The sequence below is a fragment of the Cygnus atratus genome, unplaced genomic scaffold (assembly GCF_013377495.2).
Source record: "Cygnus atratus isolate AKBS03 ecotype Queensland, Australia unplaced genomic scaffold, CAtr_DNAZoo_HiC_assembly HiC_scaffold_75, whole genome shotgun sequence".
In the NCBI taxonomy this organism is placed as follows: Eukaryota; Metazoa; Chordata; class Aves; order Anseriformes; family Anatidae; genus Cygnus; species Cygnus atratus.
Genome location: NW_026110200.1, coordinates 32,657 through 58,558, shown reverse-complemented (window position 1 = coordinate 58,558; position 25,902 = coordinate 32,657). Strand labels below are relative to the sequence as shown.

The window sequence follows — 25,902 nt, the reverse complement described above, 5'->3', positions numbered from 1 at the left end:
TACTGGTCCCCTGCCTTACTGGTCCCCTGCCCTACTGGTCCCCTGCCCTACTGGTCCCCTGCCCTACTGGTCCCCTGCCCTACTGGTCCCTGCCTTACTGGTCCCCCGCCCTACTGGTCCCCCGCCCTACTGGTCCCTGCCTTACTGGTCCCCCGCCCTACTGGTCCCCCGCCCTACTGGTCCCCCGCCCTACTGGTCCCCCGCCTTACTGGTCCCCCGCCCTACTGGTCCCCCGCCTTACTGGTCCCCCGCCCTACTGGTCCCCCGCCTTACTGGTCCCTGCCTTACTGGTCCCCTACCCTACTGGTCCCCTGCCTTACTGGTCCCCCGCCCTACTGGTCCCCCGCCCTACTGGTCCCCCACCTTACTGGTCCCCTGCCCTACTGGTCCCCTGCCCTACTGGTCCCCTGCCCTACTGGTCCCTGCCCTACTGGTCCCCTGCCCTACTGGTCCCCTGCCCTACTGGTCCCCTGCCCTACTGGTCCCCTGCCCTACTGGTCCCCTACCTTACTGGTCCCCTACCCTACTGATCCCTGCCTTACTGGTCCCCTACCCTACTGGTCCCCCGCCCTACTGGTCCCTGCCTTACTGGTCCCCTGCCTTACTGGTCCCTGCCTTACTGGTCCCCTGCCTTACTGGTCCCCTACCCTACTGGTCCCCCGCCTTACTGGTCCCCTACCCTACTGATCCCTGCCCTACTGGTCCCCTGCCCTACTGGTCCCTGCCTTACTGGTCCCCTGCCCTACTGGTCCCCTGCCCTGCTGGTCCCCTGCCCTGCTGGGTCCCTACCTTACTGGTCCCCTGCCCTACTGGTCCCCCGCCTTACTGGTCCCCTACCCTACTGATCCCTGCCCTACTGGTCCCCTGCCCTACTGGTCCCTGCCCTACTGGTCCCCTGCCCTACTGGTCCCTGCCTTACTGGTCCCCTGCCCTACTGGTCCCCCGCCCTGCTGGTCCCTGCCTTACTGGTCCCCTGCCTTACTGGTCCCCTGCCCTGCTGGGTCCCTACCTTACTGGTCCCCTGCCCTACTGGTCCCCCGCCCTACTGGTCCCCCGCCCTACTGGTCCCCTGCCTTACTGGTCCCCCGCCCTACTGGTCCCCCGCCCTACTGGTCCCCTGCCCTACTGGTCCCCTGCCCTACTGGTCCCCTGCCCTACTGGTCCCCTGCCCTACTGGTCCCCTGCCCTGCTGGGTCCCTACCTTACTGGTCCCCTGCCCTACTGGTCTCCTGCCCTACTGGTCCCCTGCCCTACTGGTCCCCACCTTACTGGTCCCCCACCTTGCTGGTCCCCTACCTTACTGGTGCACTGCCTGACCGTGTTGATGAGCTCCTGAATCACCAGGTCGACACACTTCAGGCAGGGCTCCTTCAGCTTCACCACCTGCTTCTTCACGATGGCCTCGAACGCCAGGTCCGGGGTGAAGAGCCCCGTCCTACACGGGGTGGGGGGCGAGGGGGCAGGGAGAGAAACAAAACGGGCCGTCGGGTCCAGGGCCGCATCCTGACAAGAGGCTCAGCGCCGGGGAGCAGCTCCCTGCCCGCTTCTCCACCCTCCGCCGGGCACCAGAGGGTCGGGGCGGGTTTAGAATTAATTAGAATCAGCGCTCCTAATTCTAACCCCCCTGGGATGAGGGGGAGGGCGCAGGTGTGCTGGCACGGCGAGGAGCCGGGGAGCTGCCTTTTTGGGGGGCGTTTTGGGGGGGTGGTGGGGTGGTGGCTGCACCCCGAGCGGGTCAAGCGGTGCCTGGGGAGGAGGGGAAGCTCCGGGTTTCTGTTCTCCTTTCAAAGCACGAGGCCGAAGGAGAGCAGGCACGCCGGGAGGGCCGGTGTCCCACCCAATTCCCCTCCTGGGCCCGCGCCGTGGCCCGCAGGGCACCCGAAGGGGGACAGCTCGTCCCCGGCCGGACCGCGGGCCCCGCTTCTCCCCGCGGGGTTCAGCTCCCTGCCTTCCCCCCCAGCTCCCTTCTTCCCCCCGGCTCCCGGGAGCGGAAGAGGGAAGAGAAACGGTATTTCAGCAGCCAAACCCAAGCGACAGCCGGCGGGGACGCTCCGAGCGCGCGCCCCCCGCGCCCCCCTGGATCGGTTTTTTTTTTTTTTTTGGGGGGGGGGGGGGGATCCGCCCCCGCCACTTGCCTCACGCCGTGGATGTTCTTGATGGCGTAGCTGATTTCTCGCCTCAAGTCCTTCTCGTCGAACTCCATCTGGGCAGGAGGGAAGCCGCCGTTAACCAGCACGGAGGGCGCCCCTTGGAGCCTTTCCCTCGCGCCCCGGCGAGAGGCCGGCACATGCCGCTCGGCGCCGGCCCGCCGGGGACGTCCCAGCTGGGTTGGGAGAGGATCCTAACCCAGCTGGGTTAGGGGGCGCTGCTCCCCGTCCCGGCGAGCTCAGGGGCTTGCCCGAATCCCGAGCTTTGCCCCGCAGCGGGCGGCTGGGAGCCCTGCAACTTAACGGCCCCGCGGATCTGCCCGGGGTTCCCGACGCAGCAACGCGCGGCTCCCCGGGCCGGCTTTACCTTCACGAGCTCAAAAGGGAACCTCTCGTGGAAAATGCGGTTGATTCGGGCACCCCCGGAGAGCTCGAGCGTGTCCACCTGGTCTCCCGAACCTTCGATGCGCTTCTCGAAGTCCACGCCGAACTGCTGGACCATTCTGCGGAGAGGCAGCGGGGTCACGCAGGCTCCGGCTGAGCGGAACCCCGCGGAACTCTGCAGAACCTCTCCAGAACCCCACAGAACCCCTCCAAAACCCCACAGAACCCCTCCAAAACCTCGCAGAGCCCCTCCAAAACCCCCGCAGAACCCCACAGAACCCCTCCAGAACCCCGCAGAGCCCCACAGAGCCTTGCAGAACCCCTCCAGAACCCTGCAGAATCCCTGCAGGACCCCGCAGAACCCTTCCAGAACCCCGCAGAACCTTGCAGAACCCCACAGAACCCCGCAGAGCCCCTCCAGAACCCCTCCAGCCACCCCGAGCTCCCCAAACCCTGCCTGGCTGCGGGCACAGCAGCAGAATCTGCCTTTGGCTGGGGTTTGGGGAGCCCGCGGGCAGGGTGGGGGAGCACTAAAAGCTCCCCTTCTTATCCCAAACCGCAGCTGCTCCGGGTAATTCTCTGCAAGAAGCCACCGGAAAGGAGCCTCGCCCGGGGAGGGCAGCAGATTTCCTCCCGTGCCAGCGGCGTTGCTGCCGTGGAGGAGGGACTCACTGCAGCAAAGCTTTGGTTTTGCGCGTGGGGTCGTCGGGGCGGAAGTTCTTGTACTCCTCCACCTCCTTCTCCAGCGAGAGCAGCTGGCTCTGCAGCTTGCTGCGCAGCGAGGGCAGCGTCTCCCGAATGTGGTTGGTCAGTTGCTACGGAAGAAAAAAAAGACATTCCACCCCCAAAAAATGAATCCAGCCGCCCACCTCCGCCTTCCTCCGCTCCAAAGCCAGGCGGGAACGGCCCCCGTTGGCCCAGCCCCACGAAATACCCGGCGGGAGCGCGGCTTTTCCTCTCGGGGGAAGGAAACCAGCGACAGCTCCCCCGTGCGGGAGCCCTCGTTGAGGTGGGGGGGGCGGGTAGAAGCCCACCCACCTGGTTGAGGACCTTCTGCAGGTGCGGGGTGCCCATGCGGTCGGCCATGTGCCGGTAGGCGGGGTGGGAGAGGAAGAACTTGCGCTCGGCCGCCAGCGCCGCCCGGATGTCCTTCTTGCCGTCGATGTCCTTCTGGCTCCGGTTGACGACGCCGATGTAGCCTGCACGGGGACACGCGCCGGGCAGAGCCGGCCCCTCTTTTCCTCCAGCACCTTCAGCCCCCTCCCCGGGTGCCCTTTGGGCTCGTTCCGAAATGGGAACAGGCTCGGGGGGGTAGGGGGGGGGGGAACGCGGCGCGGGGCCCGGCGGCTCCTCGTACCTCTGCGCAGAGGAAGCAGCTTGTTCTCCAGTACGTCCCTGGCGTCCGTGCCTTCGTCCATCAGGTCCAGCTTGGTGATCACCCCGATCGTCCGCAAGCCTGAGCCGGCCACGAAAAAAACAACAACAACAAAAAAAAAACAACGAAAAAAAACGAGGAATCGATCAAATGTCATCGCGCGGACCTCGGCGGAGGGGGCAGGCGGGTGGAGAGGCGGAAGAAATACGGCGTCGCCGGTGAGGGACGGGACCGCTGCCCTTCCTCAGCCATCAGAGCGTCTCGTCTCGCCCCTCGGAGGGAGAAGGGGCGACGAGCAGCACCTCCGGCCCCCAAACCGAGCAAATTATTTGAGGCACCGCGTCGCGAGGGCAGCTGAAGCAGCGGCGCGGGGCCGGGGAGCCGTCTGCGGCCGCCTTACCTTGGGGATCCACTTCTTTGGCCATCTTGAGCGCGTCCGAGTTGGCCAGGTCCATGTTGGCGGGCGTCACGGCGAGGATCAGGCTGCTCTCCCTGCTGATGAACTGCAGGATCATGTCCTTGATCTGGTACTCGATGTCCTGCGGCTGGTCCCCCACCGGCACCTTGGTGATCCCCGGGAGGTCGATCAGCGTCAGGTTCAGCACTGGGAGGACGGAGACGGCAGCTCAGAGCCTGCAAAGCCCTCGGAGCCCCTCTGAAGGGAGCCGCCTTTGCTCAGGAGGTGCCCCGTGTCCCCAGAAAATCCCCCCCCCGGGGCTGCTTCGAGCCCGGAGCAGCCAGGGTTTGCTTTCGGGACGCGGGCTGGGTTAAACCCCGGCGGCGGCGAGCGTGCAGACGGCTTTTCTTCTCCCAAAAAAACCCCGGCCGAGAAAAGACCCCGCTCACCGTGCGGCGAGTAGACGCGGAGGTTGATGGGGATGGGGGAGATGCCTTTGTTGGTGCCCGTCACCCGGTCGGTCTCCGCTTCGATCTCCTGCCGCACCTCGTCGAAGTCCGTGAACTTTTTGGATTTGCAGTGCAAAAACTCAGCGTATTCTGGGGGAAAAGCAGGAAAAAATGCAAACAAAAGAATAGATTAATAGAAAGCGTGGGCATCGCGAGGCCGCAGCAGGAGGATCGACCCGGCCGCCCCCAGCCTCCGACTGGCGGCCGCCCCAGATAAACTCGGCCTCGCCGCTTGCCCCGGCGGCGGAGGAAGAGGAGGAGGAGGAGGAGGAGGAGGAGGAGGAAGGGGCTGATGGCAGCCAGCCTGGGCGAGCCCACGCTCCGCCTGCTGCCCCTGCGCTGGCTGCTGCTGCTTTGCCGGGGGCTCCAAGCCCCGAATTCCCTTTGCCAAAAAGAAACCGCCGCCGGGCGAGGCGCTGGCAGGCAGCCGAGGGCGCTGAGCCCGGCCACCAGAACGGCCGCGGTTGTTTTGCCCCCCCCCCCCCCCCCCGCCCCCAGCCTCTCTGCCTCTGGGTCCCCGCTGATGCCTTTTAAACCTTTTGCTGACGGCTTTGAAATGTTTTTGCTGATGGCTTTGAAATGTTTCGTCGCTGGACAAGCGTGGAAGGAAGAGCTGAGGCTCCGGGGGGGGGGGAAAGCCGGGCTCTCCTCCTCCTCGCGGTGACCCCGCGGACGGGGGACAGCTCGCCGGCCCCTCGCCAAAAAAAGCCCACGGCTTCCTCCACCCGCGCCAGGTTTTTATTTCTTGGGTCCCTCTCCGGATTTATGGGGTCCCTCTCCGGATTTATCGGGTCCCTCTCCGGATTTATCGGGTCCCCCTCCGGATTTATCGGGTCCCCCTCCGGATTTATCAGCGGGTTTCACCCCGCTCAGGGCCCGGGGTGGAATCGAAATCTCATGACGGCCGCGTTTTCCTTCAGGGGAAGGAGGGGAAAAAGCTCCCCGAAGCCTAAGGGGGGTTCTCAGCGGGGAAAGCTCGCCGTCCTCGCGGTTCGCTTCCACCTTCCCGAGGCTCCGGGCGAGGGCCGGCGCAGCGGCCGACGTCTCGGGGCTCCGCAGCGCGAAGCGGAATTGGGTCACGGCGCAACGGGGACGCGGCCGGGCCGGCTTTGAGTAGCCACCGCCCGGGTGTTGAAGGCCTGGACCCAGCCCAAGCCTCGTTTGTAATCGGGGTAATTGCACCCCAAGGAACACCCAGGGGCTTTCTGCTACAGGGGAGCAGGAGGAAGGACCTGAAGGCGTCAGCGCCGCAGCCCTTGCGGGTTCCCCTTCTCTCCTTCACGTCGCCTCCGCTGAGGGCTGCCTCGATTTCCATTTAACGCGTTTTTTGGGGGGGAAAAGGAGCCTCGGGGCCTTGTGCAGAAGCCCCCCGCACGGCCGGGACCTTCTGGAATAAAGCCTAGGACGTGCTCAAGCCGAGCCTGGCCGCGACCCGCGCTGCCAGCACACGCTCTCGGTTAAACGCGTGTGAAACGCGAAGTGCAGGGAGCTCCCGGCCGGTTTCCCGCTCCCAGGGGGGGGGGATTTCGCTCTGCGTGCTCCCCAGGGGACAAGATCCTGCTGTGGGAACGCTCAGACGAATGAGAAACGTTACCTCGACGCTTTGGGAACGTTCAAACGAACCAGGATTGTCACCGACGTGCTCTGGGAACGCCCCATCGAACCAGAATCGTTACCTAAACGGTCTGGGAATCCGCAAGCGAACCAGAATTGATGCCTAAATGCTCTGGGAACGCTCAAACCAACCAGAATCGTTACCTAAACGCTCTGGGAATGCTCAAACCAACCAGAATTGTTACCTAAATGCCCTGGGAATCCTCAAACGAACCAGAATTGTTACCTAAATGCTCTGGGAACGCTCAAACCAACCCAAATTGTTACCTAAATGTTCTCTAACTGCTTTGGGAAAGGTCAAACAAATGAGAATCGTTCCCGAAACATCCTGGGAACACTCAAACAAACCAGAATCGTCACCTAAATGCTTTGGGAACGCTCAAACAGACCAGAATCGTTCCCTAAATGTTATGGGAACGCTCATACAGACCAGAGCCGTTCCCTAAACGCTCTGGGAACACTCATACAGACCAGAATTGTTCCCTAAATGCTTTGGGAAAGCTCATACGGACCAGAACCGTTCCCTAAACGCTTTGGAAACGTTCATACAAACCAGAACCGTTCCCTAAACGCTCTGGGTGCGTTTCAGGCCACGTCTGCGAGGGGACACGCGGCTGGAGCGTACCTGTCTTGGAGAAGATGAGCTGCAGGATGAGCGGCCGCCGGGTGACGATGCCGGAGCCACGGGGAAGGAAGTCCCTGCGAGGGATTAAAGGACACGCGGTTACTGGGGCGGTCAAACGAGCTCGGATCGCGCCGCTCACCCCCTCCTCCCTCCGCGATCGGGGCTGGAAGGGGCAAAAACGGGGCTCGGACCCAAAAAAAAACAACACTCCCTTCACCACCGGCAGCTTCCCCCGGGGCTGAGAGCGCAGGAATTGGGGCCGAGGCTCCCCCAGGCTGCCGTAACCGGGTTCAATTAACCGGGTTCAATTAACCAGGTTCAATTAAGTGCCTGCGACCCGCCCCGTGCGACTTCCTGCACGACCGGGACGACAGGTTGTGCCGCGGGCAGGTGGGATCCCAGCGGAAAGGGAAGCGTCGAAGGGCGGCTGCCGGCCGCCGCCGCGGGATCTATTTCGGTGCCGCTCGCTCATCCGGCGGCACGGCCGCGATTTCGCTCTGATGCCGCACGGCCGCCACTTCCTCCCGGCGAAATCAACCCAGGCAGGCGCAAAAAAAACCCTTTGTGGGGCGGGGGAAGCGTGGGTACGAGGGCCAGAGCACGAAGCGTCCTCCGTAGCTGGCCAAAACCCCGCGGTTCCCTTCCTGCACGGCCTCCGACCCGGCCCTCGCTCGCGTTACTCGACGCCGGGGCCGCGTTGTTTCCCCGGTGGGAAGGAAATCCTCGTGGGGATGACGCCTCGCGTGGGCATAAAAGTGAAGTCAGAGGCGTGCTTGTAGACGTAATCATGAAGACAAAACTCATTTCTGTAGACGTAATGCACGTTTGTAGATGTAAAAGTGAAGTCAAACTCGTGTTTGTAGACGCAATCATGAAGTCAAACTAATTTCTGTAGATGTAACGTGTTCGTAGACGTAAAAGTGAAGTCAAACTCGTGTTTGTAGACGTAAAAGTGAAGTCAAACTCCTGTTTGTAGACACAATCATGAAGTCAAACCAATTTCTGTAGATGTAACGTGTTCGTAGACGTAAAAGTGAAGTCAAACTTATGTTTGTAGACGTAATGTGTGTTTGTAGACGTAATCATGAAGACAAACTCGTTGTAGACGCAATTTGTGTTCGTACACATAACAGGGAAGTCAAACAGGTGCTTGTAGATGTAACGTGTGTTTGTAGACGTAACCATGAAAATAAACTCATTGTTGTGGACGTAACGTGCGTTTGTAGACGTAAAAGTGAAGTCAAACTCGTGTTTGTAGACGTAATCATGAAGACGAACTCATTTCTGTAGACGTAACGTGTGTTCGTAGACGTAAAACTGAAGTCAAACTCGTGTCTGTAGACGCAATCACGAAGACAATCGTGTGTTTGTAGACGTATCCCTGAAGACAACCGTGTTTGCAGACGTAACCGCGGTGAGCGGCATCAAACACCCATCCGAAGTGTCAACACTGAAGCCGGATTTTCCCCTTCGATCCCTTCCTCCGCGCCCCGCTGCCCTCGCCCGCAGGCAGCACCAGGACCTCGGGGCTGCGGGGCCGGAGCGGGACGGCAAGGCTCGCTGCTCCACGCATCCTCCGCAGCCCCTCCGGGCCAGAGCTGCTCCGAAAGCCCCGGGGCTCCCTAACGAGCGCCTCCCTCGTTACCCCCTCCTTCCTTTCTCGCTCCCCTCCCGCCCGGCCGTCGGGCTGCCGTTCCCGTGCTCATCGCCGCTGCAAATAAAACCCTCCCGAGTCTAAAGTCGCCGTTTCCCTGTGCCTAAATTCAGCCAGACCGATTCCATGGGGGCGACGCAGCCACACCCGACCCGTCTGGGGCGAGACGACCGGCTCCACTTCGCTCCCATCCCCTCCTCGGATCCGTTTCCCCGCACGGCGCCGGTGCCAACGCCTCACCTGGCTGTCGGCAGCCGCGTTTTCGGCCCCGTTGATGCCACCCGGCGCCGTATAATGCCCCATTGAGGCCGGGTGGGCTCCCCCCCGCGCCCGTCACAACGGCCCCATTGTCACCGCGGGCCGGCCGCGCTCAATGCCGGGGTTTGAGGCGGCCCCGGGGCCGCTGCTGGTCCGAGCGGCGTTGCGCTGACGCTACCAGGGCTCTGAAGAGCTCAACGCGCTCCATCGGGACGTCGATGGCTTTCAGCGCAGCCAGTAACGTCCTTTTAATGCAGTGTCTTCGATCCGTGCTCTTCTGGAGAGCGAATCCGGGGCCGGCCGCGGCACGCGGGGCCGCGAGGTGGGCTCCAGGCATGCTGAAGCCCGGCCCTGACGCGGGTTCGGCGCGCTGCAGGCCGTGGAACTCGGCTCCCGGCTCCTTTTCGGGCTTTCTGCGCGGCGAGGCAGCTCCACCGAAACCTTCCCCTGTGCCACGGACGGCTCCGCTTCTCCAAACCGCTGCAAAACGCCCGGCCGCAGGGCGAAGACCCCGGCTGGAGGTGCCTGTGCCGTTCACCCACCTCCCGCTGGAGCAGAGGGGGCTGTTTGGGCGGAATCGTTCCCGTTTCTACCAAGTTTGCGCTCTAAAACTCGGGTTTTCCACCCGGCTGCCTGCCCTTTTCTTTTATTTTTCACGGTCAAAGTGCAGCGCAGAACAGAGGCTCGACGTGCGGAGCCTGAAACGCGGAGCGAGCTCAGAACTCCTGCAGCGACGTCTCTCGTGGCCCTGAGGCCTCGTGGTCATCCTGGAGAAAGTCTCGGAGCGCTCCCAGGCGGGATTTTTCCGCGGGACTCGTCCCCGAGCGCTGTGCAGAGAGAAACCGAGGCGCCTGCCCTCCTCCGCGTGCGATCCCAACAGGGGCAGGGCCGTGAAACCCTGAATCACCACGCAGAGCCGCTGGAGCCCGCGCCGACGATCTCTGTCCCTCGTTATTCCATCCCCTGATGATCTCTGTCCCCAGTTATTTCGCTCCCTGACGATCTCTGTCCCTCGGTATTCCATCCCCGGTCTCCATCCCCCGCTACTTCATCCCCTGATCTCTGTCCCCCGTTATTTCACCCCCGATGATCTCTGTCCCTCGTTATTCCATCCCCTGATCTCTGTCCCTCGTTAGTTCACCCCCCGACAATCTCCATCCCTCATTATTTCATCCCCTGGTCTCTGTCCCCCGTTATTTCATCCCCTGGTCTCTCTCCCCCGTTATTTCACTCCCCGACGATCTCTGTCCCTTCATTATTCCATCCCCTGATCTCTGTCCCTCGTTATTCCAACCCCAGGTCCTTCTCCGGGCGTGTTTACGACCCCACAGCGGGAGGAGCGGGCGCTGACACGCGGCTGCCACCAGCGAGCTCCGATCGCTGACGCGCCAAGGACACCGCGCCGGGCGGAACACACCCCGGGCACAATTACCCGGTCATTAACCCGAGCGCATCGTTAGCGCCACGGAGATGCACCCCAGAGACTCCCCGTCGCAAAAACAGCCCGGGATGGATGGGAAGGGAAAAGGAAAAGGCAGCTCGGGGCAGGGCGCCGACCTCGGTGCGAGGAAGAGGTGAACCGAGCCGAAAACCGAAGGGCGGCAGGGAAAACTCGCAGGGCGCCTCCCCGGCTCCATTTCCCACCGGGGACGGGAGCTGCGGGGGCGTCAGTGCCGCAACCACAGGGCCAAAAAGCCCCAAAAAGCCCCCAAAAGCCCCAAAAACGTTGGACAAAGGCGTTCGGCTTCTGGCTCGGAGCGGAGCTGCGACTGTGTGTCGGTGGACGGTGTCAGGCCGGGATGAGGGCGATGTCGGGGTGGGGCGAGGACGGCCTCGGGACAGGATGGGGGTGGTGACGATGAAGATGAGGATGATGAGGATGATGAGGATGATGATGCCAGGCCGGAATCGCAGCGCAGGAAGCCGCCCATTGTTAACGTCGCGGCTTCCAGCCCGGCCGGAGGCCTCGAGCGAGCAGGAGGGGGGCCAAAAACATGGGGGGGGGGGGGGGCAAAAACCAAGGGCAGGGGACGCCAAAAACCAGGAAGGAGGCCCCAAAGCTGGGGGGGGGGGGGGGGGGAAGAACCCAAAAAACGAGATGGGAGAACCCAAAAAGTGGGGGGGAACCCAAAAACCGGGGGGTGAGAACCCAAAACTCGAGGGGGGAGAACCCAAAAACCGGGGGGGGGAGCCCCAAAAACCGGGGGGGGGAGCCCCAAAAACCGGGGGGGGGGAGCGGTCGGGCGGCTCCGGAGCCTATCGGGCGGGCGCAGGGCCCGGGCCCGGGGGGGGCCGGGGGGGCCCCGCCGCTATCGGCCCGCCCGCAGGCGCCGGGACCCGGCCTCCTCCCGCCGTCCCCCCCCGCCTTTGGAGGTTCCGTATTCACAGAACCCCCCTACGCCAGCGCCGCGCTGCCCCGCCCCGCGCCCTACGCCGCCGGCGTAAGGAGCCGGCCGCGAGCCGCGTAGCGCGCCGCGCGCTTTGCGTAGGGCGCCGCACGCGCTGCGCGCTTTGCGTAGGGCGCCGCGCACTTTGCGCAGCCGCCCCGGGGGCCCCGCCGCGATTCACGAAGCGCTTTTACGCCGTTTCCGCGGCCGCCGCCGGCCCGGCGCTCACCGGCCCACGAAGTTCTCGAGCACCGAGCTCTTGCCCGCGCTCTGCCCGCCCACCACGGCGATCTGCGGCAGGTCGAGGTGGCAGCTCTGCCCGATGGAGCTGAAGGCGTCCTGCAGCTTGTTCACCAGCGGGATCAGCTCCTCCATGCCGCGGTTCCCCATGGCGGCGGGGCGGCGGCGGCGGCCCGACTTCCCCTCCGCGGCTCCTCATCCGGCACTTGGCGGCGCGCCCCGCCCCGCCGCGCTCGGCCCGCGCCGCTATTGGGCGAGCCGGCTGTCAGTCAGCGCCAAGAGGCGGTCGGAGTGGAGCAGGGCGCTGTCACTCAGAGGGGAAGGCGCCGCGCCCCGGTTCTCGCCGCTCATTGGCCGCCCGGCGCGTCGCTCAGGACTGGCAACCAATGGGAGGCGGAGCTGGGCCGTCAGCTGAGGCGCGGCGCTGCCGCTCCCGCCCCCCGCTCTCACTCCCGCCCCCCGCTCCCGCTCCCGCCACCCCATTGGCGGAGTCGGCTGCCCGTCCAGCCAGCTAGCGAATCACCGTCTGCCAATCCCACCCGCTTCTCCCCTCCCGCTCTCCCCGCCCGCTCTCCCTCCATTGGGCAGCACACCTGCCACTCCCCCACCCCGCCCAATCCACCCCGAGAGGGAACCCGCTGGCAGGATCCCCGCTGTTGATACGCCCAGGCGCCTATCAATCACCGCCCCCAGCCATCCCATTGGCTGGCCGCGCCCTCCCTCATCCCACCCTCTCCCCGGCGGCCGTAATCCCTCGTGTAGCGGCGCACCAAAATCCGGGGGCCCGATCCTGGCCCGGGCTCTTTATTTCACCGCGCGGCCCCGGCCCCCCCCCGCCCCCGGTTCGGGCCCGTCCCGGTGGCGGCGGGGGGGGCTCGGCCAGGCCGGCGGGGAGCACCAGGGGGTCACCGGGGAGGGAGGCGGCACCGGGGGGGGGGGAACCGGGGTTGGGCACCGGGGGAGGGGGCGCACCGGTGGGGGAGAGCATCGGGGGGGGGGCACCGGGAGGGGGGAGGCACCGGGGAGGGGCACCGGGGAGGGGGGACACCGAAGGGGGGGGCTCCAGGGGGGGGGGGAGGGACAGCGGGGGGGGCACCGGGGGAGAGGGACACCGGGGGGAGAGGGGAGCATCATGGGGGGGGCACCGGGGGGAGCGGGTTAGTTGAACCCACCGACATTCCCCTGAATGGGACCCAGGCCCTAATTAGGACCCGGCTCCTAATTGGGACCCGGACCCTAATTGGACACCCCAAATTCTGCAAGGGGTTGGAGCAAGCAGGGTGTAATTATCCCCCCTGAGCCCCGAAGGAACCCACTCGTGTCCTGCAGAAGCAGGTTAGTTGAACCCACCGACATTCCCCTCATTGGGACCCATCCCCTAATTAGGACCCAGCCCCTAATTGGGACCTGTCCCCTAATTGGACACCCCAAATTCTCCAAGGGGTTGCAATAAGCAGGGTGTTTTATCCCCCTGAGCCCCAGGGGAACCTGCTCATGTCCTGCAGAAGTGGGTTATGTGAACCATCCGACATTCCCTTCATTGGGACCCAGCCCCTAATTAGAACCCAGACCCTAATTGGAACCCAGCCCCTAATTGGGACCTGTCCATTTGGCTCAGAAATGCCCCCCAGAGCAGCGATGGCAGCGGTGACCAAGCCGGGAGCTGGCTGCGAGCTTCCCCCCACAGCGTGCTGGAGGGGGGCTGCGGGCCGCGGCCCTCCCCTAATTAAATTAATTAAACCCCTCACTGCGGCCACCGAGGCCGTTACCACATTTCCAGCGGTGGATTCCCATGCCTCGGGACCGGAGGGGGAGCTCCATGCCTCTGCTTCTCCCAGAACCCGCGCTCGTTAATGCTGGACCAAATTAATCAAGTTAATTGAGTTAATTACACCCCCGGGAGGGCTGCCGGTGGTCACAGCGCTGCCGCCGTCCTGCTGGGGGCTGCCCCAGCCCCCCAGTTAATTCTGTTTTAACCCGATTTTAATTAAACCTGCTCCTGCCGCACCCCCAAGCTCCAGGCAGATCTCGGCGGTCCCCATTTTGGGGCACGTTTTTGGTTTTTCGGGTCAAAATTAGGGATTTCTGGCAGCCCCCGGTGCCGCTGGGGGATGGCGCTCGTGGCTGAGCACCAGACACCGTGGGGTGCCAGGGGCTGGATGGGTGCTGAGCTCCGGGAGGGGGTGCTGAGGGGTGCGGGGGGGGGGGGGGTTCAGGGGTGCTGGGGGTGCTGAGGAGTGCGGGGAGGGTTTGGGGTGCTGAGGGGGGTTCAGGGGTGCTGGGGGTGCTGAGGGGGTTCAAGGGTGCAGGGGGTGCTGAGTGCGGGGAGGGTTTGGGGTGCTGAGGGGGGTTCAGGGGTGCTGGGGGTGCTGAGGGGCGTGGGTGGACGCAGGGGGGTGCTGAGAGGTGTAGGGGGGCGCTGAGGGGGGCACCGTGAGGGGAAACTGAGGCACGGGGGGGCCAAAAACTGAGACACGGTGACCAGAAACGGCTGGGGGGGGGGGGGGGCCGTGGGGACCACAAGGGGCTCCCCCGGTGACACGGGGACCGCACGAGGGGGCGACCCTGGGGCCACCGTGGGCCACCAGGAGCTACCCGGGGCCACCATGGGCCGTGGGGGGGGGAGGGGGTCCCCTCAGCCCCAACATGGCGCCCGCCCGCGTTGCCCCTGGTAACGGCGACTTCCGGCGCGACGGGCGGGCGGCCCCACAAAATGGCGGCGCCCACGGAGGGCCCGGCTCCGGCCCCGGCCCCGGCCCCGGCCCCGCTGCTGCGGGTGGTGGCCGAGTGCGGCCGGAGCCGGGCTCGGGCGGGCGAGCTGCTGCTGCCGCACGGCGCCGTGCCCTGCCCGGTGTTCATGCCCGTGGGCACCCGCGGCACGGCCAAGGGCATCACGGCGGCGCAGCTGGCGGCGCTCGGCTGCCGCATCTGCCTGGGCAACACCTACCACCTCGGGACGCGGCCCGTGAGCGCCGCCGGGACGCGGGGGGGGAACCGGGGAGGAGGCCCGGGGGGAACCGAGGGGGGTCCCGGGGGGAGGCCGGGAGTACGGGAACGGGACCGGGGAGCATCGGGAGGGGTCCGGAGGAACCGGGGGGGGGGGGGGTCCCGGGAGGAGGCCGGGGAGACCGGGAGGGGGAGCGGGCCCGGAGGGAACCGGGGAGGGAGCAGAGGAACTGGGGGGGAGCGAAGGCTCGGGGAAGAGGCCCGGGGGAAACCGGGAGGAACTGAGAGGGGGTCCCGGGGGGAGGCCGGAAGCACGGAAACAGGAGCGGGGCGAGCGAGGATACCAGGAGGGGAACCGGGGAGGAGCCGGGATGAACCGGAGGGGACCCGGGGAGAACCGGGGGAGGCCGGGGAGGGGAGCGAGGGAACCGGGGAGAGGGCCCGGGGGGGGAACCGGGAGGAATCGGGGGGGGGGGGGTCCCGGGGGGAGGCCGGGAGCACGGGAAAGGGACCGGGGAGCACCGGGAGGGGCCCGGAGGAACCGGGGGGGGGGGGAGCGAGGATACCGGGAGGGGAACCGGGAGGAACGGGGATGAACCGGGAGGGGTCCCGGGGTGGGTCCCGGAGGAACTGGGGGGGGTGTCCCGGGGGAAGGCCGGGAGCACGGGACCGGGGAGCACCAGGAGGGGTCCGGAGGAACCGGGGAGAGTGAGCGGGGGCTCCGGGAAGGGGCCCGAGCGACCGGGGAGCTCCGGGACGGGGCTGGGAGGCACCGGGAAGGGACCGGGGGGCGGGGGGGGGGGGCAGGGAACGAGCCCCGCAGCTGCCCCCGAGCGACGCTTTTTAGGACCCCGCCCCCGCCCCCGGACGAGGCCCCGCCCCCAGAAACCCCGCCCCCACCCGAGAGGCCCCGCCCCCAGAGGGGCCCCCGGCCCGAGCCCCCACCGAGGCTCATTGGCGGGGCCACGCCCCCTCCAACATGACCACGCCCTCCCCCGAGCGCGCGCGCGCCCCCCCCCCCTTTGCCCCGGTTTAACCCTTTCCTCCCCGCAGGGCCCCGAGCTGGTGCAGCGGGCCGGCGGCCTGCACGGGTTCATGGGCTGGGCCCGCAACCTGCTGACGGTGAGGGGGGGGCGGGACCCCCCCCCCCCCCCGAGCCCCCCCAGAGCCCCCCAACCCCCCCCAAACCCCCCCCACGGGATCCAGATCCCCTGCTCAGGACACCCTCCCCCCCCCCCCCCAGGACATGGGAACCCCCCCCTCAGGATTTGAGGACCCCCCCGGATTTGGGGACCCCCCACCCCCAAGGATTTGGGACCCCCCCCAGCCCCCCCCAACTCACCCCCCCCCCATTAACCTCCTCCCACAAGCCCCCCAGCTCCCCACTTACCCCCCCCCCAGAACTTGGGGACCCCCCCCCGGGATTTGGGACCCCCCCCCAGAACTTTGGGACCCCCCCCCCCTCGAATTTAGGGACCCTCCCGAATTTGGGGACCCCCCCAGGATTTGGGGACCCCCCCAGGACCCCCAGCCCCCCCAACTCACCCCCCCCTCCCCATTAACCCCCCTCCCATAAGCCCCCCAGCTCCCCCCTTACCCCCCCCCAGGACTTGGGGACCCCCCCCCAGGATTTGGGGACCCCCCCAGGACCCCCAGCCCCCCCCAACTCACCCCCCCTCCCCATTAACCCCCCTCCCACAAACCCCCCACCCATTTCCCCCCCCAGCCCCTCAGCACCCCCAGCCCCTCCCCCACCCCCGTGCATTATTTCTTTGGGCCCCGCGCGTTATTTTTTTGGGGGCCCCCCCCCCGTTTTTTGTGCCCCCCCCCAGGACAGCGGCGGCTTCCAGATGGTCTCCCTGGCGGCGCTCTCGGAGGTGACCGAGGCCGGCGTCCGCTTCCGCTCGCCCTACGGCGGCGCCGAGCTCCTGCTGAGCCCCGAGCGCTCCATCCACATCCAGAACGCGCTGGGTGAGCCCTCGGGGCTGGGGGGGGGGGGGTTCCTGTGCCCCCCCCACCACGCTGACCCCCCCCCTTACCCCCCGTAGGCGCCGATATCATCATGCAGCTGGACGACGTGGTCAGCAGCACCACCACGGGGCCGCGCGTCGAGGAGGCCATGCACAGGTGGCCCCCCCCCTACCCCCCAACCCCAAATCCGCCCCCCCCCCCCCCCGGGACCCCCCCCACGACCTCCCCCAGGTCCTGATGCTGCCCCCCCCCCCCCCAATTTTGCCCCCTCTCCCCCCCCCACCCCACCCCAGGTCCGTCCGCTGGCTGGATCGCTGCATCGCCGCCAACCAGCGCCCGGCGCAGCAGAGCCTCTTCGCCATCATCCAGGGGGGGCTGGACCCGGCCCTGCGCAGGCGGTGCCTGGAAGGTGGGGACCGAGCCCCCCCCCGTGCCCCACATCCCCCCCCGGGGCCCCACATCCCCCCCCCAGGCCCCACATCCCCCCCCCCCGGGCCCTACATCCCCCCCCGGGGCCCCACATCCCCCCCCCCTTGTGCCCCATTTCCCCCCCCCCCATTCCCCACCTTCCTCCCACTCCCCCTCGTCTTCCTCCTGCTCCCCCCCACCCCATTCCCCACCTGCCCCCCGTTCCCCATCTGCCCCCCCCTCACCATTTGCCCCCCACCCCACATCCTGCCCCCCCTCCCCCCTCCTCCCCCCATCCCCACATCCTGCCCCCCGCCCCATATTCTGCCCCCCATTCCTCCTGCACCCCATCCCCATATTCTGCCCCCCATTTTCCCTCCTCCCTCTCTCCCCGTTCTGCCCCCCCGCCCCACGTTCTGCCCCCCATTTTCCCTCCTCCCTCTCCCCCCGTTCTGCCTCCCCGCCCCACGTTCTGCTCCCCATTTTCCCTCCTCCCTCTCCCCATATTTTGCCCCCCCCCCCCCCCCCCCCCGCCCCACATTCTGCCCCCCGCTCCCCCGCCCAGAGATGACGCGCCGCGACGTCCCCGGCTTCGCCATCGGCGGCCTGAGCGGCGGCGAGGAGAAGGAGCAGTTCTGGCGCATGGTGAAGCTCAGCACCGACCTCCTGCCCCGCGACAAACCCCGCTACCTGATGGGCGTGGGGTAGGTGGGGGGGGGGGGGCGATGTGGGGCGGGGTCCGTGGGGGCAGGATGTGGGGCAGGATCCGTGGGGCGGGGTTCGTGGGATGGGGTCCGTGGGGCAGGATCCGTGGGGCAGGATGTGGGTCAGAATCCGTGGGGCAGGATCTGTGGGGCAGGAAATGGGGCAGGATCCGTGGGGCGGGTTCCGTGGGGCAGGAAATGGGGCAGGATCCGTGGGGCGGGTTCCGTGGGGCAGGATCCGTGGGGCAGGATCCGTGGGGCGGGTTCCGTGGGGCAGGATCCGTGGGGCAGGATCCGTGGGGCAGGATCCGTGGGGCGGGATTCGTGGGATGGGATCCGTGGGGTAGGATCCATGGGGCAGGATGTGGGTCAGAATCTGTGGGGCAGGATCTGTGGGGCACGATATGGGGCAGGATCCGTGGGGCAGGATCCATGGGGCAGGATCCGTGGGGCAGGATCCGTGGGGCGAGATTCGTGGGGCGGGATCCGTGGGGCAGGATCTCTGGGGCAAGATGTGGGGCAGGATCCGTGGGACAGGATCCGTGGGGCAGGATCCGTGGGGTGGGATCTATGGGGCAGGATCCGTGGGGCAGGATGTGTTGGGCAGGATCCGTGGGGCAGGATCCGTGGGGCGAGGTTCGTGGGGCGGGATCCGTGGGGCAGGATCTCTGGGGCAAGATGTGGGGCAGGATCCGTGGGACAGGATCCGTGGGGCAGGATCCGTGGGGTGGGATCTATGGGGCAGGATCCGTGGGGCAGGATGTGTTGGGCAGGATCCGTGGGGCAGGATCCGTGGGGCGAGGTTCGTGGGGCGGGATCCGTGGGGCAGGATCTCTGGGGCAAGATGTGGGGCAGGATCCGTGGGACAGGATCCGTGGGGCAGGATCCGTGGGGTGGGATCTATGGGGCAGGATCCGTGGGGCAGGATCCGTGGGGCGCGCGCTCAGCCCCGCTCCCCCCCGCAGCTACGCCACCGACCTGGTGGTCTGCGTCGCCCTGGGCTGCGACATGTTCGACTGCGTCTTCCCCACGCGGACGGCGGTAAGGGGCAAAGCAGGTGTGGGGTGGGGGGAGGCTTTTAGGGTCGGGGGGGCCCCCCCGGGACCCCCCCACTAATACCGTGCCCCCCCTCCCCGTGCCCCCGCAGCGTTTCGGCTCGGCCCTGGTGCCCTGGGGCTCGCTGCAGCTGAAGAGCAAGCAGTTCGCCAAGGATTTCCGCCCCATCGACGAGCAGTGCGGCTGCCCGACGTGCCGCCGGTGCGTTGTCGGGGGGGATTTGGGGGTCCTGGGGATCTTTTTGGGGGGTGGGGGGGGGGGCACAAAGTGATCCCCCCCCCCCCCCCCGCGTTGTGCCCCGCGCAGGCACAGCCGCGCGTACCTGCACGCGCTGCTCCGCAGCGACCCGGCCGCCCTGCACCACCTCACCGTGCACAACATCGCCTACCAGGTTTTGGGGCAAAAAAGGGGGAAAAAAAAAAAAAAAAAAAGGGGGGGAGGGGGGCTGCAAAAACACGGGGGGGGTCGTTACCCCCCCACCCCCCAAAAAAAAAAAAAAAAAAACCCACAACCTTTTCCCCCGCAGCTCGAGCTGATGCGGGCCATGCGGGAGAGCATCGTGGGGCAGCGCTTCCCCGACTTCGTGCGGGATTTCGTGCGCGCCCGCTACGGGGGCCCCGAGCGCTGCCCCCCCTGGGCCCTGCACGCGCTGGCAGCCGTCGGCATCACCCTGGACTGAGGGGGCTGCGCCCCCCCCCCGTTTTATTCCGGATTTGGGGGTTTTGTATCGTTTTTGCATTTGTTTTTTTATATTATGAGCGTGTTCCGCTTCGTGTTTTTAATGGGTTTGGGGGGGACACAAATGGGTCGGGGGGGGCATAAATGGGCCTGGGCGGGATACAAATGGGTCGGGGGGGGGACATAAATGGTTGGGGGGGGCACAAATGGGTCTGGGGGTGGCATAAATGGGTCTGGGGGGGACACAAATGGGTCTGGGGTGGACACAAATGTGTCTGGGGGGAAACAAATGGGTCTGGGGGGGCATAAATGGGTCTGGGGGCGACACAAATGGGTTTGGGGGGGCGCAAATGGGTCGGGGGGGCATAAATGGGTCTGGGGGGGATACAAATGGGTCAGGGGGACATAAATGGTCGGGGGGGCACAAATGGGTCTGGGGGTGGCATAAATGGGTCTGGGGGGGATACAAATGTGTCTGGGGGGAAACAAATGGGTCTGGGGGGGCATAAATGTGTCTGGGGGGGATACAAATGGGTCAGGGGGGCATAAATGGTCGGGGGGGCACAAATGGGTCTGGGGGGGCATAAATGGGTCTGGGGGGGATACAAATGGGTCAGGGGGACATAAATGGTCGGGGGGGCACAAATGGGTCTGGGGGTGGCATAAATGGGTCTGGGGGGGACACAAATGTGTCTGGGGGGAAACAAATGGGTCGGGGGGGGCATAAATGGGTCGGGGGGGGATACAAATGGGTTTGGGGGGGCACAAATGGGTCGGGGGGGATACAAATGGGTCTGGGGGGGCACAAATGGGTCTGGGGGCGACACAAATGGGTTTGGGGGGGCGCAAATGGGTCGGGGGGGCATAAATGGGTCTGGGGGTGGCATAAATGGGTCTGGGGGGGACACAAATGTGTCTGGGGGGAAACAAACGGGTCTGGGGGGGCATAAATGTGTCTGGGGGGGGGGTACAAATGGGTCAGGGGGGCATAAATGGTCGGGGGGGCACAAATGGGTCTGGGGGGGCATAAATGGGTCTGGGGGGGGATACAAATGGGTCAGGGGGGCATAAATGGTCGGGGGGGCACAAATGGGTCTGGGGGTGGCATAAATGGGTCTGGGGGGGCACAGATGGCTGTGGGGAGGTGTAAATGGGTCGGGGGGGGTGACAAATGAGTCTTGGGGGGGGACACAAATGGGTCTGGGGGGGCACAAAGGGGTCGGAGGATCACAAATGAGTCGGGGGGGGGCCCACACGAGTCAGGGGGGGCACAACTGGGTGGTGGTGGTGGGGGAGTTGTGACCCTGTGATCCCCCCCCCCCGCAGAACGGGGGGGCTGCAGCAGGGCAGCCCCATAGCCGGGCACTTACTGGGGGGGGGTGAGGGGGGGGCTCTGCCCCAAAATAACTGGGTGGGGGGTGCAGGGAGGGGACAGGGCTTAAATAGGGCGGGGGGGGGCAGGTGGAGCCATTTGGGGTGATTGGAGGGGGTGAGACCCCCCCCCCCCCCATAGGGTCCCACCGGGACAGGGTCCCCAACGCCCCCCAGCAGCCGGTGCCCCCCCCCCAACGTCCACCCCCAGGACCCCAGCCCTGAGCCTCGAGCCCAGCCTGGAGCCCCCCAGAGCCTGGAGCCCCCCCCCCCCCGATCCCATCCCAAACTTCAGATCCACCCCCGCAGCCTCTGGATCCCAGCCCAGATCCCCCCTCCCCGACCCCAAATCCCCCCCCCCAGACCCTACCTGAGACCCCAGATCCCCCCCCAAACCTCAGATTCCCCCCTCAGCCCCCCAAGACCCCAAATCCCCGCCCCCAGCTCCCACCCCAATGCCCCAGGACCCCCCCCCAGCCCCCACCCCAATGCCCCAGATCCCCCCCCCCAAACCCCAGATCCCCCCCTAGTCCCCCCCAGCCCCAATCCCCAGCGGATCCCACCTGAGACCCAGATCCCCCCCAAATCCCCCCCCCTCAGCCCCCCCCAGACCCCAAATCCCCCCCAGACCCCACCTGAGACCCCAGATCCCCCCCCAGACCCCAAATCCCCCCCCAGCCCCCCCAGACCCCAAATCCCGCCCCCCAGACCTCCCCCAGACCCCAAATCCCCCCCTCAGCCCCCCCCAGACCCCCCAGCCTCGATCCCCAGCGGATCCCAAGCCGGATCCCAGCCCCCCCTGCAGCCCCTGCCCCTCCGGCCCCCCCCACCCCGCCATGCGTCACCCCGGGGCGCCCGAGGAAGTTTGTGCACGGGGTGGAGTGGGGGGGGTGGGGAGGTGGCCACGGCTGCGTCACCCCCAGGACACGTCGGTGCCGCCGGGCACCGCGGCCACACCAGCAGCGGGACTGCAGGTGAGCACTGGGAGCACTGGGAGCACTGGGAGCTGCACTGGGATGAACTGGGAGCGCTGGGAGCTGTGCTTGGGATGAACTGGGAGCACTGGGAGGACTGGGAGCTGTACTGGGATGAACTGGGAGCACTGGGAGCTTCACCTGGATGAATTAGGAGCACTGGGAGCTGCACCTGAGATGAACTGGAAGCACTGGGAGCTGCACTGGGATGAACTGGGAGCGCTGGGAGGACTGGGAGCTGTACTGGGATGAACTGGGAGCGCTGGGAGCTTTACCTGGATGAATTAGGAGCACTGGGAGCTGCACCTGGGATGAACTGGGAGTGCTGGGAGCTGCACTGGGATGAACTGGGAGCGCTGGGAGCTGTGCTTGGGATGAACTGGGAGCACTGGGAGGACTGGGAGCTGTACTGGGATGAACTGGGAGCGCTGGGAGCTTTACCTGGATGAATTAGGAGCACTGGGAGCTGCACCTGGGATGAACTGGGAGTGCTGGGAGCTGCAATTGGGATGAACTGGGAGCACTGGAAGGACTGGGAGCTGCACTGGGATGAACTGGGAGTGCTGGGAGCTTCACCTGGATGAATTAGGAGCGCTGGGAGCTGCACCTGGGTTGAACAGGGAGTGCTGGGAGCTGCAATTGGGATGAACTGGGAGTACTGGGAGGACTGGGAGCTGTAGGTGGGATGAACTGGGAGCACTGGGACAGACTGGTCAGTGCTGGGAGCTGTACCTGTGATGGACTGGGATGGAATGGGCAGGACTGGGAGTTGTAGCTGGGGGTGAACTGGGAGGACTGGGGATGAACTGGGAGGACTGGGGATGAACTGGGAGGACTGGGGTGAACTGGGAGGACTGGGGGTGAACTGGGAGGACTGGGGTGGACTGGGAACTGCACCTGGGGTATACTGGGAGGACTGGGACAGACTGGTAAGGCTCAAGAGCTGCACCCCTGAGGGAACTGGGAGAACTGGGGGAAGTCAGGCACGGCAGGGAGCAGCATCCAGATGGAACTGGGATGAACTGGGAAGGACTGAGTGCTGTATCCAGGGGAACTGAGACAAACTGGGCTGAGCGCCGCACCTCAATGTGAACTGGGGTGAACTGGGCAGGGCCGGAAGCTGCAGCACGAGCGGCCCTTGGGGGAAACTGGGCAGAAGTGGGGTGAAATGGGCAGGGCTGGGAGCTGCACCCCAGGGGGGGCGGAACTGGGAGAACTGGGAGAACTGGGAGGACTGGGTACTGGGCTGAGCGCTGAAGCCCTGGAGGTGAACTGGGACGAACCGGGCAGGGCTGGGAGCTGCTCCTCGGAGCCCCAGGGCAGGGCCGAGCCCCTCGTGACCCACCCCCCCCCCAGCCCCATTCCTGATCCCTGGGCCCCCCCGGCCTCCCTGTGACCCCCCCGACCCCCGCCCTTCGCCCCGGCCCCAGCCCAGCCCCGGTGGTGACAGCCCCGGCGGACCCTGACCCCGGTGGGGAAAGGTGGGGCAGGGACGGGAACGGGGCTGGGGCAGGAGATGGGGGGGCAGGAGATGGGGGGCAGGAGATATGGGGCTGGGGACAGGGATGGGGCCATGGCTGGGGATATGGGGACGGGGACAGCCAGGGGGACATGGGGTTGGGGTTGGGGATGGGGACAGGGAGGGCAATATGGGGCAAGGAGATGTGGGGCTGGGGACGGGGGGCTGGGGACGGGGGGCTGGGGACGCGGGGATGGGGACATGGGGATAGGGATACGGGGCTGGGGACAGAGCTGGGGATATGGGGCTGGGGATATAGGGTGGGGATATGGGGTGGGGATATGGGGTGGGGACACGGGGCTGGGGACAGGGACGGGGCAGGGGCCACGGCAGCCCTCGCCGCGCCATGCTTGTGTTGGCCCCCTCCCACGGGAGCGAGTGGCCGCGCTCCCTTATCGCTGCCGGTGCCGCTTATCGGCGCTCGGCCCCGCGGCCAACAAAGCCCCAGGGAGGCCGGGGCGAGGGGACGGGGAGGGGGCTGAATGAGGGGCCCCCGGCTCTGCAGGAAGGGCTGGGGGGCGAGGGGCTTGGGGGCGAGGGGCTGAGGGGCAAGGGGCTGGGGGGCGAGTTTTTGGGTGGGTGAGGGGCGAGCCTTCGGGTGGGCGAGGGGCGAGCCCTTGGGTGCATGAAGAGCAAACCTGGTGGTGGCCGAGGCGTCGCATCCAAGCCGTTGTTTCTCTCTCCCCCCCCGCTTCCCCAGGACCCTTCCCCTCCACCGCCGCCACCACCGGGACCCGCGCCTGCCCCTCCCCGGGCCCCGGCAGCCACGATGAGGTGCCCGCTGCTGCCGCGCGCGCTCCTGCTGCCCGCCCTGCTCTCGCTGGCGCTGCTGGGGGTGCGGGTGCAGCAGCGCTTCGCTGGGGAGCCCTTCACCGACGTATCCGGTGAACCCGGTGTACCTGGTGGACCCGGTGTACTTGGTGTACCCGGTGTGCCTGGTGGACCCGGTGGACCTGATGTGCCCAGCGCCATCCACGCCGCGGCATTCCAATGGCAGGTGTCTTCGTCATCGTTGGTCAATGCCACAGCCAAGCTGCCCCCCACCCGGCACCCGCTGCAGCCCCCCTACCCCTACCCGTACCGCTTCCTCCTCAACGAGCCCCACAAGTGCCGGGAGCGGGCGCCCTTCCTGGTGCTGCTGGTGGTGACGGAGCCGGCGGACACGGCGGGCAGGAACGCCATCCGGCAGACGTGGGGGAACGAGAGCTCGGTGCCCGGCGTCTCCGTCCTGCGGCTCTTCCTCACCGGCGTGCACCCGGTGTTCGGGCGGCCGCTGCGGCGGGTGCTGGAGGAGGAGAGCGCGCTGCACCGCGACATCCTCCAGCAGGACTTCCTGGACACCTACCACAACCTGACGCTGAAGACGCTGATGGGCATGGAGTGGGTCAGCAGGCACTGCCCCGACGCCGCCTACGTGGTGAAGGCCGACCGCGACATCTTCCTCAACCTGCCCTACCTGGTGCGGCGGCTCCTGCAGCCCCAGCTGCCCCCCAAGCGCGACTTCATGACGGGCTACATCTACCGCGACACGGGGCCGCTGCGCAGCAAGGCCTACAAGTGGTACGTGCCCCGCCAGGTCTACCCCAACGACACCTACCCGCCCTACTGCGGCGGGCCGGCCTACGTCCTCTCCGGGGACCTGGCGGCCAAAGTGTACGCGGTGGCGCAGACCCTGCCGCTCTTCAACATGGAGGACTCCTTTGTGGGCGTCTGCCTGCACGCGCTGGGCCTCAGCGTCACCAGCAGCCCCTGGGGCGCCTTCAACATGTACCGCCTGCCCTACGACAAGTGCAGGTTCTCCAAGCTGGTCATGGTCCACCACTACCAGCCCGAGGAGGTGCTCACGCTCTGGCCCCACTTCCAGGGGGCCAACGTGACGTGTCCCCCCTAGGGACGGCCGCCCCGCGTCGCGCCGCCCCGGTTTTGCACACCCCCAACCCTGACTTTTTGGCCAGTGTCCGGTGCCCGAGCAGCCGCTCGGGGCCGTTTCAAAAAGCCTCGGGGCCAACCCCCCCTCGCCCCCCACCCCCCAAAATCCCTAACGGGGAGGTTTTCTCCCCAAATTGAGCCATGCAGCAGGAGCCCAGGTCTGTGGGGCCGGTTCCTCCGCTTCGTTATTTCAGATGTTCGTTACTGTGCTCGCCTCGGAGCCGAGTCTGCTGGGCTCGGCGGTCGGGCTGCTCCCTTGAGCCAGGGACCCCGCGGCCCAAAAAGCTGTGCCCCTTCCCCCCCCCTTAAATTATGGCTTTGTTTTGTCCGTCGTTGGTCTGTTTGTAATAAAAGGGCTGGAGCTGAGCCGTCCGATCCGAGCCTGCCCAACGCCCCCTCGTCGCTCTGGGCACCGTAACGGGGCTGGGGGCACCGTAACGGGGCTGGGGGCACCATAATGGGGCTGGGGGCATCATAATGGGGCTGGGGGCATCACAGTGGGGCTGAGAGCACCATAATGGGGCTGGGGGTACCATAATGAGCCTGGGGGGCGTCACGGTGGGGCTGAGAGCATCACAATGGGGCTGGGGGCACCTCGGCAGGGGTGGGAGCATCCCGATGGGGCCGCTCCATCCATTCCTGCCTCCAGCACTCTCCCCGGCCGCCCCAGGGACTCTGAACCCCCCCCGCTGCCATTACCCGGGTGCTCTCATCGCACTCCTGGCACCGCCGTCGCCACCCCAGCCCCCGTTTGCT

General features: G+C 66.5%; 3 protein-coding genes across 3 annotated transcripts in view; 2 read left to right on the top strand and 1 right to left on the bottom strand.

The window, feature by feature from the left end:
* DNM2 (dynamin 2) overlaps positions 1-11,801 on the bottom strand; it is a 28,127-nt gene extending 16,326 nt beyond the window's left edge. The window contains exons 1-10 of the mRNA XM_050716994.1: positions 11,580-11,801; positions 7,052-7,125; positions 4,753-4,902; positions 4,307-4,510; positions 3,889-3,987; positions 3,570-3,730; positions 3,204-3,346; positions 2,515-2,650; positions 2,136-2,203; positions 1,297-1,435 (exon numbers count right to left, since the gene is read on the bottom strand). Of these exons, the coding sequence (XP_050572951.1) occupies positions 1,297-1,435; positions 2,136-2,203; positions 2,515-2,650; positions 3,204-3,346; positions 3,570-3,730; positions 3,889-3,987; positions 4,307-4,510; positions 4,753-4,902; positions 7,052-7,125; positions 11,580-11,740 (1,335 nt within the window). The 5' untranslated portion in view covers positions 11,741-11,801. The remainder of the gene's footprint in view (positions 1-1,296; positions 1,436-2,135; positions 2,204-2,514; positions 2,651-3,203; positions 3,347-3,569; positions 3,731-3,888; positions 3,988-4,306; positions 4,511-4,752; positions 4,903-7,051; positions 7,126-11,579) is intronic.
* Positions 11,802-14,290: 2,489 nt separating this feature from the next.
* Positions 14,291-19,438, top strand: QTRT1 (queuine tRNA-ribosyltransferase catalytic subunit 1). The gene is made up of 10 exons (XM_035572290.2): positions 14,291-14,555; positions 15,590-15,658; positions 16,369-16,507; positions 16,585-16,663; positions 16,801-16,916; positions 17,481-17,619; positions 18,585-18,660; positions 18,767-18,876; positions 18,982-19,066; positions 19,202-19,438. Exons 1-10 carry the CDS (start codon positions 14,304-14,306, stop codon positions 19,352-19,354), a joined length of 1,218 nt encoding a protein of 405 aa, XP_035428183.1. The 5' UTR covers positions 14,291-14,303; the 3' UTR covers positions 19,355-19,438.
* Positions 19,439-23,986: 4,548 nt separating this feature from the next.
* On the top strand, positions 23,987-25,108 carry LOC118261444 (beta-1,3-galactosyltransferase 2-like). The gene has a single exon (XM_035572289.1). It carries the CDS (start codon positions 23,987-23,989, stop codon positions 25,106-25,108), a length of 1,122 nt encoding a protein of 373 aa, XP_035428182.1.
* Positions 25,109-25,902: the final 794 nt, after the last annotated feature.